At 37.2% G+C, this 15097-nt stretch overlaps 1 protein-coding gene across 3 annotated transcripts in view; it reads left to right on the forward strand.

Moving 5' to 3' along the window:
* CTNNA3 (catenin alpha 3) overlaps positions 1–15097 on the forward strand; it is a 2007818-nt gene that overhangs the window by 558463 nt on the left and 1434258 nt on the right. For all 3 annotated transcript variants that reach the window (XM_073878933.1, XM_073878931.1, XM_073878932.1), the window contains one exon: positions 5238–5501. In XM_073878933.1, coding sequence (XP_073735034.1) covers positions 5238–5501 — 264 coding nt within the window. The remainder of the gene's footprint in view (positions 1–5237; positions 5502–15097) is intronic.

The raw sequence follows: 15097 nt of genomic DNA on the forward strand, positions 1-15097 counted from the left end.
TTTCTTTCTTTCTTTCTTTCTTTCTTTCTTTCTTTCTTTCTTTCTTTTTCTTCCTTCCTTCCTTCCTTCCTTCCTTCCTTCCTTCCTTCTTCTTTCTTTCTTTCTTTCTTTCTTTCTTTCTTTCTTTCTTTCTTTCTTTCTTTCTTTTTCTTTCTTCTTTCCTTCCTTCTTTCCTTTCCTTTCTTTTCTTTCTTTCTCTCTCTCTCTTTCTTTCTTTCTTTTTTGAGAGTTCAGTATTTTCTGATATCTTTCTTAGTGATTTACAATATATATTTGGCCTTTTGGACTAACACATACAATTATCAGGTTTACTTCCTCAAGAAACAATTTATGATTACTCCCAGGTTCTCCATGTTATAACATTCATCCTGGGTGAAGACCCTGTAACATTTACATCCATGGTTTTACCTCCCAGTTGTGAGCTGGTAACTCATAGGTCTCTGTTTCTAAGCCTAGACTTTCTGAATTCTAGGTTCATGTATATTTTCATTTGGATATTATGCTGGCATCTCACATTTAGCAGATGACAAAATGTATTTCATCTTTATTTTCCAAATGAATTATTCATTCTATATTCCCCATCTTGGTGAATTCATCACACTATGTACACATAGTGCTGAAAAAGTTTTCTAGACACTTTTAAATACCTCCTCTCCCCTCCCCCATCTAAATATTACAAATTCTTACCATTTTTACCTCCTGAATTTTCTTGGATCCATCCTGCTACTACCTAGCAATAGTGTTCAGTGTTCAGGCACTTACTGTCTCTTGCCTGGATTATTGTCTACTCTCCTGACTGCAGTTCCATTCTCTCTAATCAACTGAAAGTTCACTGCTGGAGTGATCTTTGAAAATACACATCTGAGCTTGCTGCTCTTGCAGTTCTTTAGCATGGCATGTGAGGAATCTCCCGCTTACCTTTCTAGCTGGATTCATCACCATTCCTGCTCAGGTTTCCTGTACTTGTCATGGCACCTACAGTCGCCTGCATGCTCCTTGCTCTCTCATACCTCAGGCCTTTGCACATGCTGTTTTCTTTACTTGTTCTGTTTTGCACATTGATAACTTCTACTTACCGTTTAAAGTTACTTCTGATAAATTTTCTTCGATCCCCTCAAGCCGAAGGACTTTCCTCTATGCTATGAATAACTCTATTTTAGTTCCCAAATAAATTTGTCTCCCCTTCTGATCTGTAAATTCTTTATCTTTGCATTCTTTTTTTTTAAAGATTTATTTATTTTAGAGAGAGAGAGAGAGAGAGAGTGTGCATGAACAGGGGGAGGAGCAGAGAGAGAATCTCAAGCAGGCTCCTGGCTGTGTGGAGCTGACAACAGGGCTCTATCTCATGACCCTGAGGTCACAACGTGGGCTGAAACCAAGTCAGACGCTTAACGGACTGAGCCACCCAGGTGCCCTTTTATCTTTGCATTCTTAACATTAGTGCACTGCCTGATCTATAGAAGGGCTCAACAATATTTATTGAATGAATGGTTGAATTAATTAACTGATAGCTTAGAGCCCTCCATTTTTATACTTTGTGATCTTTAAAATCCCTAAATATATTTTGTTCTCTTGCCAGGGTTAAAACTCATATGTTGCTTCTCTACCCACTTGCACAGACTTGTAAGGTCTTTTTAAATCCCATCTGTGTGTTTCTGCATCAGCTGGAAGCATTTAATGTCTCCTAAACTTGGAAATCTCATGTGAGCTTTTTCTTCTGGAGCAATTTAAAAAAAGATATTAAAAAAGTATCAATTCCCAAGGAGCTGAATTTTTTAGACTTCTCTGTCCAGAGAAATCCCTAACTGACCCTATCATTTAATTCCTATTTTGACCTGATTTAAAATTTTAGGATAAATCAACAGCCTAGTTGATTTGAACCCATGATATCATCAGTTAAAACAAAATAAAATAACCACAGTCACCACCACAACCTTTGGTTTCAAAGGATGGCATTCATTAGTTCCCCTTTTATCTGTGTGCCTATTTCCTACATTAAATTTATCCTTTGGGATGTCCTTCAGGAGAAATGGTCTTTCCTTCTCAATTTCCTTTACTTAAACTCGTAACGTGCCTCTCTTTCCCCCACCTGCTGCCATAATATGTTATTTTGTTATATTCACTGACTCTGTCCTTTCTCACAGATTTATCAGCTTGCTTTTCGGGGTATCAGTGGCATTAAGGTTTTGGTAATTGCCTTGGGCAAAGATAAAAAGCATAGGCTCAAAATTCAAAATGTATTAGAATTTTTTTAAAAAGATTTTATTTATTTATTTGAGAGAGAGAGTGAGTCAGAGTGAGAGAGAGAGAGCATGAGGACTCTGTGATCATGACCTGAGCTGAAAGTGGACGCTTAACCGACTGAGCTACCCAGGAGCCCCTAGAATTTTTTTTTTTAATTCCAAAGTTCCTACAACATTAAAGTTACCACAATTAACAGTGAGATATACATAGCCATCATCAGAGTAAAAGAATTAATACTTTAAACCTTATCTTTCTTTGTAGTAATGTATGTTCACAAACTTTTACCTTTCAGAAACTACCTAAACATTGACCTTTCCATTCTAAATTGAGCAGTATAATGCATAGGTCACTTCAGAGGGTATTATGTAATTAGTTTTGATTATACTCTATTATGCAGAGAATTTTCTTCAGTTCCTTCTGAATATTTATACTTTTTATCGTTATACCTCTGAGAAGTCTGCATCCTATCTAAACATTCAATTATTTTTCCTCCAGATCACACTAAGATAAATATATAGGTAGTGCTATAAAATTGTGGGAAATATGAAAATCACTAAGAGCATCAACAGGACAAAAACAGTACACCAAGTTTGATAAATTTTAGGAATACTGTTTTAGGAAGAATAATTCTGTACTCTCTCCATAGTTCTCTACTGTTTTTCAAGTACATTCCATTTCTGATGTGGTGCTTACTCAATCTCATGAGAGCATTGGCAGAAATATCATTACCCCATTTTTACAGATGGAAGAACATTCACTGAAAGAGTAGAAGCCTTACCCTGATCACAGTGCTAATGACAGAGCTGGAACTAGAACCTAGACCAGAAATATAAGGGGGAAATCATAGTAAGCCAAGAAAACTACAAAGTGTTGTCTTGGGTAATTAGTGAGTACAAATAGTGAGTTGACAGCTACTTCTAACTGTCCTCCCTACATCTTGTAAAGAAGTTAATCTCCCCTAAAGCCTGCATGAAGTCACAGACAGCCTTTATTTTCAGAAAGGAAGGAACTAAAAATATAGTAGCACAGCCATTTATTAACCTCAGGCAACATTATCCAGAGGTAGCAGAGTCTTACGAAAAATGCATGGGATTTGCCATCAGATGACTTAGGTTTAGATCTCAGTGATTTTGCCTGTTTCTTAATCCCCTTACACTAAATACCTATTTAGTTAAAATGGGGCTAATAACACCAGCCTTACTGCCTCAAAGGGTGTTGTGATGATCAATAAGATACTATCTAGAAGCACTTTATAAACGATGTCATTTTATAAGTACAAGTCCTCATCCTGGTATAGTAGCAAATAAAGGAAATTCTTCCTGTGTGGGAAAGACTATAACATAGTTGTTAACATAATGGATTAGCAGTTGTACTGACTTGGGTTCCCTTCTAGCTCTGTAACTTGGCTTGGGAACTTAGTCTTTCTAAACCTCAGGTTTCTTACCTTTTAAATGGAGGGGGGGATAATATCTTTCATGAGATTTTATAAAGATTATATAAGGTATTGTATGTGGAATAGCGAAGCTATTGTTAAGCTCTCTTGAATTAGTTTTCTTTAAGATGAACTTTTAATTTATATTAATAATTTTAGATCTCCAGAAAAGTTGTAAAGATAGTATGAAGAATTCTCATCTACCCTTCTTCTGGTTTCCTCTGTTGTTAATATATTTGCCACTTAATGAACAAACAAACATTGATGAATTACTATTAACTAAACTTAACAGGTTTTATTTGGACTTCACCAATTTTTCTATGAATGCCTTCTTTCTGTTCCAGGATCCAGTCCAGAGTACCACATTGCATTTAGTTGTCATGTCTCCCCTATCTCCTTTGGTCTGTGACAGTTTATCAGTCTCCTTCTTTTTCATGACCTTAACAGTCTTGATGAATATTGTCCAGGTATCATGTAGGATGTTCCCCAATCTGGTTTTGCTTGTTGTTTTTCTCATGATTAGATTGGGGTTGTGGACTTTTGGAGAGAATAGCAGAGAGGTGAAGTGCTATTCTTGTCACAATGTGTCAAGAGCTACATGATACCCATGTGACATCACTGATGATGTTAACTTTTATCACTTGGTTAATGTAGTGTTTGCCAGTTTTTCCATGGTATTTTGAGCTAGTTTTGATCAGCTATCACTTATATCAGATTTTCTCTTCCCTGTCTTCCCACTGTTTGGAATGCTTTTCATTTATATTTACTGCAAATGTCATATTCAGAAATATCTTTTCTGACCACCCAAGCTAAAGCAATCTCTATGACATTTCACTTTTGTGTTTTCTTCACAGCATTTATCATTGCCTGAAATTGTCTTGTGTATTTGTTTACCTAGTTTATTGTTTGTTGATAGTCTCCCACCCCCTCAAACAAGAACATAAGCTTCAGGAGAACAGGATCCTTGTAGGATTGTTCACATCTATACACTTGGCGTCTGGCACAGGGCTAGCATATGCTAAGTGCTCAATAACTATTTTTTGAATAAATGTCAAAGAAAGAAAGATCCAGTATTAAATTATAAGTATTTCTCAAAAAGAGTGGAAAATAGCTGAATGGTAGGAGGTTCAATTTAATATTCTTAAGTGAATCGGTTTAGTTTTAATGAAAAGGTTAAATGCAATCATAAGCATCTAAGGAAATAGGTAATCAACATCCTTGTAATTCAGGCTCTCTTATAATGTACTTAATAATGTGAATGTCAGAGTATTTTTCTGACTTATAAGCAAGATATGACTGACAAATATAAGATCTCCTTAGTTGTTACACATCTGCACCTTTGTGACCTTTTTTTGCTAATTGGCTTAGCTTTCCTATTGTAGAACTTTTTAACAGAGTCAGAAGGAGTGTAGAAATAATTGATGCCCTTGATTTTAACTTATACCTGACTTCTTAGCGTCTATTATCTTTTCATTTATATTGACAGAAAAATGGAGCTTTTTTGTATAAATCTTTCTTTTATAACTCAGTAAGAAAGCTCTCTTCTTATGTGTTTCTTTAGGACTTAAAATCTCCAAATCAGAGGGATGAAATCGCAGGGGCCCGGGCCTCACTTAAGGAGAACTCCCCGCTCTTGCATTCAATTTGCTCAGCCTGTTTGGAACATTCTGATGTTGCTTCCCTCAAAGCCAGCAAGGACACAGTTTGTGAAGAAATTCACAATGCCCTCAATGTAATTTCAAATGCTTCACAAGGCATCCAGAATATGCTTGCCCCACCAGAATCTAAGGCAGCAACACTGGGAAGTGCCCTTGATGAGCTTGAGGTAAGTAGAGAGAAAGGTAAAATGTGATTTCTTGTGTCTCAGTAGGAAAATAAACAGATGTGGGTTTTCAGATTTTTCAGATCAGAGTTTAGAGTATGAGTAAATAAAAATTCAGTTACTTAATGAGTCTCCATCATTGCCTTGTGCCTTCCAATGAATTGATTAGCAGGAAAATATTCTATCAGTAGACTTCTGGCTCCTTTACATTTCTTCTAAGGAAGTCAGTGAATTTAAAGTGGGATTGTTGGTTAGATTGAAATGATGATTTTAGTTTACATCAATCAATTTATGAAATGTAGATTTATCCATTCCACGAATGTTGCAGAAAATAATCAGACCGGCAAGAAACCAAGTGACACTTGGAGAGGTAAGAGAACTCGGAGAACTTAGGTTTATTTTATGCGGGCAGACCCAGATGAGGTCCCTGACCTGTGGAATTCCTTTCTGAAATTCCTGGGAGGTGACTAAATTCCCCTTCCACTCAGCAGAGCAGGACCTGACTAAGGATTGTCGTCCCTGGAGGCTTACTGAGTCTGGACGAACTGCCAGGCGAGTTAGTCCACTTCTCCTTGGAGTCCAGCTAGGGCAAGACTGCCTGGAGGGTTGGAACTCTGGGGTGAAGGAGGACCCGGAATACTGTCGGGTGGTGCCCCATTTGATGGGTTCCAGTTCCTTCCTGCTCCAGTGCAGTCTGAGCCACCAGTTGGTGGCTCAAGGGGCCAGAACGGTTAGAATCTCGCTGGGTCCTCCAGTAATGTTGTGGAAAATAATGAGACCAGCAAGAAACCAAGTGACACTCAGAGAAGTAGGAGAACTCAGGTTTATTTTATGTCGGTGGACCCAGATGAGCTCCTCAAATTTTGGGCCCCAGGCAGCGGGGTTACAGGGTTTTTATATGGGGTACAGAGGGTCAGGTTCCAAGGGCTATGCTGGCTGCTGGTAGGTAGCTTTAAACCGGGGGAGAGGGGACTGCTTTAGGTGGGAACAGTAGTGCCAGGACCCTGTGTCGGGAAGCCTGTTTACAGAAGCAGAAACGGCTGGTTATCTCTTGCTCCCAGTAGGGCTTCTGGTTATCTCTAGCTCTTTCTATCTATGGGGGCCTGCTCTCCCTGGGCCTGCTCTGGGTAATTTTCCTCTTCACAAATACTTATCATTGGCTCTGTTTTTTGTGCTTGGGATAAAATTGAGCCCTGCCCCCATGAAGCTTATGTTCTAACAGAGGAATATAGGCAAAAAACAAAAACAATGAACATTGTAGATAAGTAAATTGTATAGAATGTTACATTGAAGCTTATGTTCTAACAGAGGAATATAGGCAAAAAACAAAAACAATGAACACTGTAGATAAGTAAATTGTATAGAATGTTACATTGAGAAAGCAAGATGACTTGGAGGCTTGAAGGAGATTAGATATCTAAATTGGGCAGATGGAGATCTAGAAAGAAGGTTTGAAACATGTCCCATTGTTTAAGGGACAGCACAGAAGCCAGGATGCCTAAGTGGGGAGAGTAAGGGGATGAGTCAGAGGTGAACTGAGGAGACCCAGTGGGGCCAGGTTATGGAGGATTCTGTGGGCTTTTAGGGGCTCTGACTTTTACTTCAAGTTAAATGGAATCCATTCTAAGGTTTTAAGCAGAGTTATGACACTTGAGTCTTAAAAGGACTATACTGGCTGCCTGTAGAGTATAGACTGAAAGGGAACAAAGGGAGACGCTGAAAAACCAGGCAGAAAGCTATTACAGTAATATAGGTTCCACCCTTATATTTTATGTGCATAACCTTATTCCACCTCACACTTTAGTTTGGACCAGCGTGGCATCAGTGAATATTAAGGCTAAATTTTGGAGGTGAAGCCAACTGGATTTGACAGAACGGATGTGGGATTTGAGAGAAAGGGAGGAGTCATGGCTGATCTTGCAGGCTGGGTCGTCCAAAAGCATACACTGAACAGTTTGGGATACAAAGCGTTGTTAGGAATTAATATGTGTGAAGGGAAGAGGGAGGGAGGGAGCATGATTGAGCTGAAGAAGTCTACCTGTGAGCCAGACCCACAAAACCTAGACCAGTCAGCAGAGAACTCTAGAAGAAGGAGTGCCCTCTAGTGTACCTTGTCAGGCAGAAATAGCCAGGCTTTTTTTTTTTTTTGCCTCTGTCAGTCACTGGATGCAGGTCATCCTGCCCTGGGAAGGCTAAGTATGACGTCCAGGCTCAGGGAAGAGGGAGCAGTCCCTTGCAACTGAGGCAGACCCTGTAGGAAATGACTGCTGGGGGCCATCTGCTGGCCTCACTCCCCACAGCTGAGCATAAGTCCTGCTTGGAAGGGAAATATGGATAGTACATCTCTGTGTCTACCAGAGATAATGACAAGGTTTTGTGTTTTTGTTTTTTGGGTTTTTTTCTTCTTTAGCAACTGGATGGATAGAGTTTTCATCAACCATGGTAGGGAACACTGTGGGTGAAGCCAGTTTTGAGAGGAAGATCAGAAAACCCAGTTTTCAACATGTTGAGTTAGAGATACTTATCGGACATTCAAGTTTGATGTCAAAGATAATAAGCTATACAAGTCAGACATGTAGTTTAATGGGAGACAACATAGTGTAGTGCTTAAAGATAAGGGTTTTAGATCTCTTTATGCCAAGGTTCCTATCTCAGCTGTGGCACATTTTAGGAAAGTTATTTATTTATTTATTTATTTATTTTTAAAGATTTTATTTATTTATCTGACAGAGAGAGACACAGCAAGAGAGGGAACACAAGCAGGGGGAGTGGGAGAGGGAGAAGCAGGCTTCCCGCGGAGCAGGGATCCTGATGTGGGGCTTGATTGCAGGACCTTGGGATCATGACCTAAGCCAAAGGCAGACGCTCAATGACTGAGCTACCCAGGTGCCCCAAGAAAGTTCTTTAATTCTCAGTTTTCTCACCTCTAAAATGGGAATAATAATAGGGCCTACATCATAGTGTTGTCAGAATCAGTGAACTAATAATACAGGTAAAATGCTTAGAACAGTGACTGGCACATAATAAGTGCTCAGTAAATTTTAGCTCTCCTTATCATTAGTGGAGATGACTATTTGGATGCAAATTCTTCCCTAATGAAATCAATGCAATTAAAATAACTAAAGTATTACTGGTAACTTAAAAAATAAACTAAACACATGTAATTCCTATATTGTTTGTAACATTATTACTTTCATGATAAACATGAAAATCGAATTCATTTACCTTTAGAGTAACCTTTATGTTTTTCCTTTAGTTACATGTCTTTAAACAGATGTCTTTACTTCTAATCTAACATTATTAAATTCCTTATTATTGGCACCCATGCAAAAATTTATAAAGTTCCTAATTATTAGCATCTATGTGAAAGTTCAAGAAACTAAATAAGTTAGATGATTAGTGGTGACTCTTGAATGGTACCCATAGTAAGAATGAAAACTCCTTGTGGGCATGATTGTGTTTCTTAGTAATTTTACACCAGTGATACTAGCAGAATGTTAGGTCTCCCCGTACATTGGTATGTATCATTTCTTGATAGCTAAACATTTAACATAAATGTATTTGTGTATATGTACAACATAAATGTACAGAATAAAACAAAATAAAACGGAGACTTAGATAAATTATATAACTTGCTCAAATCAGAAGGCTAGTGAGTGGTAGTATCCAGGAAGTGATCTAGTCTGATTCTAGAAGGTATTTCTAAGTTCTGTGCTATATTGAATTCTCACAGATACAACTTAATGTGCTTAATTCATGCTAAGATTATTAGTCTGTATGAACCATCAGAGAAATTATAAATGTAACCAAGTATCTGGGTCATTTAAGTAGAACTAGTCTATATTTGGAGAGTGGCTAATATGGTGAGGTGAATTTGTTAAAGTGGACAGAGAGGATTGTAGATAACATTTTTCATAGCACTAAACAGAATTGTGTCAGGGAATAAGATGTCCAGTTTATTCCAGACACTCATTCTATGTTCTTAGGAATATAGAAGAAGATAGAAGATTTCCAAATTGTTCCTTTTTTGGGGATTTCTCCTTTCTGACTTTAGTTGAAAGTGGCTGCTACAGTCAAGATAAGGCAGTGGTTAGAGAAAGAGAGAGAGAGAGAGAGAGAGAGGGGGAGAGAGAGAGAGAGTGTGTGTGTGTGTGTAGCATTGATGGTAGTGGGAATAGGCATAGTGATGGAGTCTTCCCTTTCTCAAGATAAGTGGCTGACTCACTTCTGAACAAGGCAGGAGGGAGTTGCAAAGATATTTCCCAGAAATCTTAATGCTGTCTTAACAACTTTGAAATCAGTTCTCAGTTAAAGCTAAGGATGCTCAAACCAGTACAAAATGCCTGAATTTTATATATAAACACCTGAGTTACAAATAGCTGCTGAGGCTGTCTGAACTAGATAAAACAGAATTTATTGAGCATTTAGCTTTTTTAAATGGTTTTGTAAATTAAATGGTTGCATTTTTCTTTATTTACAGGAAGCTATACTGGTAAAAGATCCAAAATAACCTTTGCTCTGTCTTGCTTCTGCAAATATAATACTATGAAATAAACTGTTGTAGTAAATACTCTGTTGGGAGTAAGTCTCATTAAATGTTTATAGTGTGGAAATGTATCAGAGTGCTTATTCAACAACTACCATGCTGAAGCTTTGTTAAATCTTTCATTCTGGTCCACGGCTGGTTGTAGGTATGGAATCTGAGATTTATTGGGAAAGGAGAAAATAGAACTTAAATTATAACACTATACAAGCTAAATCAATTGATTTATTGGAGAGCCTAATGTGGATTATAGGGTGTTTCTTTTGCATTTGTGACTGAATGAGAGTTGAGAAGTGTCAAATTATAGATTAACAGAATTTTGAAAATACCTTTAAGCAAGAAACTTTGCCAGTGAAAATTGCTTTGAAACTCCAAGTCCATTAAGACATATTTTCTCTTGTGCAGTGAGCTTTTGTAATCATGGTCTGTAAGAATTATCCAGATACTCATGTGATAAAGATGATAATAACAAAGGAGTTTTTTAGTATTTTTTTCATCTTCAAAGAACGATCATATTTTCTTATTTTTAGATACTCATTTATGTATCATCATTCATTTATTACTTTATTCCCTGTTGTATTCCCAACACCTAGAACAATGCCCTATACATACTAAGTGCAAGGTGATTATCATTGAATTGAAGGAAGGGAGCAAGGAAGGAGGGAAGAAAGGAAAGAATATAGGTAGCAATGCTGTATGTCATTTTGTGATTTGGATTGAAGAGCATTTTCTCCTTACTCCTTTTTTTCCCTCCTTTCTCCAACTGGTAGTTGTATGTACTTGGGGTATGTTGCTCTACTTAACTTTTAACTGGGACATGGATTCAGTCAGGTAGCTACCAGAAACATATCTAAGTGATAGGCTTAGATTTTTTTCTGTGATAAGAGAAAAATTCTCTATTCTTAGTAGCTATTTAGCCTAATATCTAGCCTTAGTTTAGGTTCCCTACAACTGCCAAGATATGCTGCCTTTACTAAGAGTAATAATTTTGAGGAATGTTTTTACCTGAAGGAGAATACAAGACCTCTATCAATCAGATTAGCATTTAGTAGCTAAAGAAAAACGGGCATCACTGATGTCTAAAAGCACTGTAATAGGATTTTTTTAAAAAAAAGTTTTGGTTTCGAGAAATATAGTGAACCAGAAGAACTAAAAGTGATATATAAAATATTTTAAAATACATAGGTAACCTGATAGGTAAATTAGGGAAATTCATTGAGGTCAGCCAGATACAAAGAACAGACATCCAGACAGGCAAGCCAGCAACAGCACTGTGCTGGCGGATGTGAGAATTTCTTTTCCATTATGGCTTGTAGCTTGGATTTTTGAAAGACCATGAACTGAGGACAAAAGACAAAGCTTATATCCTGCCACCTGGAAGGTCACATGAGACTCTTTGCATGAAGCTGAGAATCCTTCAATGTGACCACCTTATTGGATGAACAAGAAAAACACTAGTCCCTATAGCAGGAGATAGGAAAACTTGGCTGGCTTAACTTTGGCTCTGGGCAGCTCAGAAAAAAGAGTACAAAATACCTTGGCAGTTTTTTTTTTTAATATTTATTTATTTATTTTAGAGAGAGTGTGCAAGAACGCACACATACACACAAGAGTGGGGTGAGGGGAAGGGCAGAGGGAGGAGAGGGAGAGGGAGTGAACAGACTTCCTGCTGAGTGTGGGGTCTGAAGGGGGGCTCAGTCTCCAACCCTGATGAGACCTTGACCTGAGCCAAAATGAAGAGTTGGATGCTTAACTGGGTGGGCCACCCAGGCATCACTATCTTAGAGACTTTTTACCCAAAAGTTTATCCTTATCTGGACTTTGGATCAGAATTCATATTATCTGAATAGCCTCTAAAACCCAAGCTGAAAATATAAAGTTGTTCTGTCTTGGCAGTAACTCTAAGAACTTGCCAGAAGTAAACTCAAGTTCTCTGTGCACTTTTTACCCAGTGCACAAAAAATTCTCATACAGGTCTAAGGAAAATAAATTGTCACCAGACACACAAATAAGCAAGGTACATGAATGAAACTTTGCAGAAAAAACTGCAGAATCAGAACTTCAAACACTGCAGATATTGAAATTATGATACTGAATGTAAATATGCTTAATATACATTATTCACTTATTTACTGAAGTATGAGGAGTATGGTGAAGGAACAAAAAACTGTCAAAATTGACCAGGCAGAACTATCTAAAATGAAAAACATGATCGTGAAAAATTCAATGGTTAGGCAAGATGGGAGATTAGATAGAGAATTAATGATCTGAGAGAGAGATTTGAAGAAGTTCTTTATAATGCACCACAGAAAAATAATATTTTTTAAAACAGTTAAGATACATGGAAGATGTGTGACAAGTTTTAAAATATTCTAGTATAAGATCCAGAAGAGAGAAAAGTATAAAAAAGATACTAAGAATTTCCTAGCATTGATGGAAGATACTAACCTTCATACCTAAGAACCCCAATAATTCTCAAGCAAGATAGAAAATGAAAACCACATTTATACATATTGTAGTGAAGCTGAAGAACACCAAAACCAAAAAGGATATTTTTAAAAGGAAAGGAGGAGAGCTCTATTCTTAGCAAGATGGCAGAATAGAAGACTGACTTTCCCTTTACCCATGAACACACTGAATAAACAACTACACATGGATCAATTACCTCTGAGAGAAATCCAGCAATTAGTTGAGAGATTATTGTGCATTGAGCAAACTGAGAAAATACCTGCATCAAAATTGGTAGGAAAAGCTGGGAGTAATACACTTTCACTGTAAATTCCACCTCTAACACAGAACCATATAAATGAGATGGAACCCCCATTTCCCAGATTCTCCTTGAGGAACCAAGTTTTTGTTTTTATTTTAATTGTTGAAGTATAATTGATATGCAATATATTATTAGTTTCAGGTATACAGCGTATGTATCAGTGTTCACCATGACAAATGTAGTCACCATCTGTCAGCATATAATGTATGCTGTGATACAATATAATACAGTATTATTGACTATATTCCCTATGCTGTACTTTTTATCTCTATGACTTATTTTTTTTATAAATAGAAGTTTGTACCCCTTCATTCCCTTCATCTATTTTGCTCATCCCCTCACCCATCTCACCTCTGGCAACAACCAGTTTGTTCTCTGTATTTAAAAATGGGTTTTGGGTGGCTCAATTGGTTAAGCGACTGCCTTCGGCTCAGGTCATGATCCTGGAGTCCCAGGATCGAGTCCAGCACTGGGCTCCCTGCTCAGCAGGGAGTCTGCTTCTCCCTCTGACCCTCCCCTCTCTCATGTGCTCTCTCTCTCTCACTCTCTCTCTCAAATAAATAAATAAAATCTTTAAAAAAAATAAAATATGGGTTTTGGTTTTTTTTTTTTTGCTTGTTTTGTTTTGTAGATTCCACATATAAGTGAAATCATATGGTATTTGTCTTTCCTGTTTGACTTATTTCATTCAGCATAGTACCCTTTAAGTCCCTCCATGTTGTTGCAAATGGCAAAATTTCATCCTTTTTATGGCTGTATAATATTTCATTGTCGATATATACCATTTCTTCTTTATCCCTTCATTTATCGATGGACATTTGGGTTGCCTCCATAGCTTAAATATTGTAAATAATGCTGCAATAAATATAGGCATGCATATTTCTTTTTGAATTAATATTTTTGGGTTCTTTTGGAGAAAATAACCAGTAGGGAAATTAATGGACTGTATGATAGTTCTATTTTTAATTTTTTGAGGAAACTCCGTACCATTTTTCACAATGATTGCACCAATTTATTTTTCTACCAACAGTGCATAGAGGGGTCCTTTTTCTCCATATTCTTAAAACACTTATTTCTTACCTTTGTGATACTAGACATTGTGGCTGGTGTGAGGTGATAACTCATTGTAGTTTTGATTTGCATTTCCCTGGTGGAAAAGCATCTAATTTTGGTGTAGTCTCAAGGGTTGATTTTTGCTTTTGTTTCCCTTGCCTGAGGAGACATATCCATAAATATGTTGGTAAAGCTGATGTCAACTACTGCTTCTGCTTTCTTTAGGAGTCTTATGGTTTAACATCCCCCCTTTAGGTCTTTAATCCATTTTGAGTTTGTGTATGGTGTAAGAAAGTGGTCCAGTGTCATTCTTTTACATGTAGCTGTCCAGTTTTCCCATCACCACTTATTGAAGTGATTGTCTTTTCCCCATATATATTCTTGCCTCCTCTGTCACAGGTGAATTGACCATATAGGTGTGGATTTATTCTAGGCTCTTTATATCATTCTCTTGATCTATGTGTCTATTTTTGCCAGTACCATTCTGTTTTGATTAGGGTAGCTTTGTAGTATATTTTGAAATCTGGGATTGTGATACTTCCAACTTTGTTCTTTCTCAAGATTGCTTTGGTTATTTGAGGTCTTTTGTGGTTCCCTACAAATTTTAGTATTATTTGTTCTAGTTCTGTGAAAGATGCTATTGGTATTTTGATAGGGATTGCATTGAATCTGTAGATTGCTTTGGGTAGTATGGACATTTTAACAATATTAATTCTTCCAATCAATGAACATGGAATATCTTTTCATTTGTTTGTGTCATCTTCACTTTTTTTTAACATATATTTTAGAAGTATATTTGGAAACAGGTTATGTCATAGCTTATAAGCTTTTACAGAATATATTTTTTAAGAAACAGGTATTTGTATTGACGAAAAACAAAAAAGACAAAGGATATATATCAAAATACTGTATCTGGGTGATAAGATGGTATTTTATTCTCCTTTTTATAAATTTCTGTTTATACTGTCAGGAGCAAGTTTGGGCTTTATAATCAGATGAATGTTTTTTTTATTGTTATGTTGATCACCATATATCACATCATTTGTTTTGGTGTAGTGTTCCATGATTCACTGTTCATAACACCCAGTGCTCCATGCAGAATGTGCCCTCTTTAATACCCATCACCAGACTAACCCATCCCCCTACCCTCCTCCCCTCTAGAACCCTCAGTTTGTTTTTCAGAGTCCATCATCTCTCCTGGTTCGTCTCCCCCTCTGACTTACTCCCCTTCAT

Source organism: Callorhinus ursinus, unplaced genomic scaffold, assembly GCF_003265705.2.
Source record: "Callorhinus ursinus isolate GAN/ISIS: 27379988/994484 unplaced genomic scaffold, GSC_fseal_2.0 scaffold31, whole genome shotgun sequence".
NCBI classification, from domain to species: domain Eukaryota; kingdom Metazoa; phylum Chordata; class Mammalia; order Carnivora; family Otariidae; genus Callorhinus; species Callorhinus ursinus.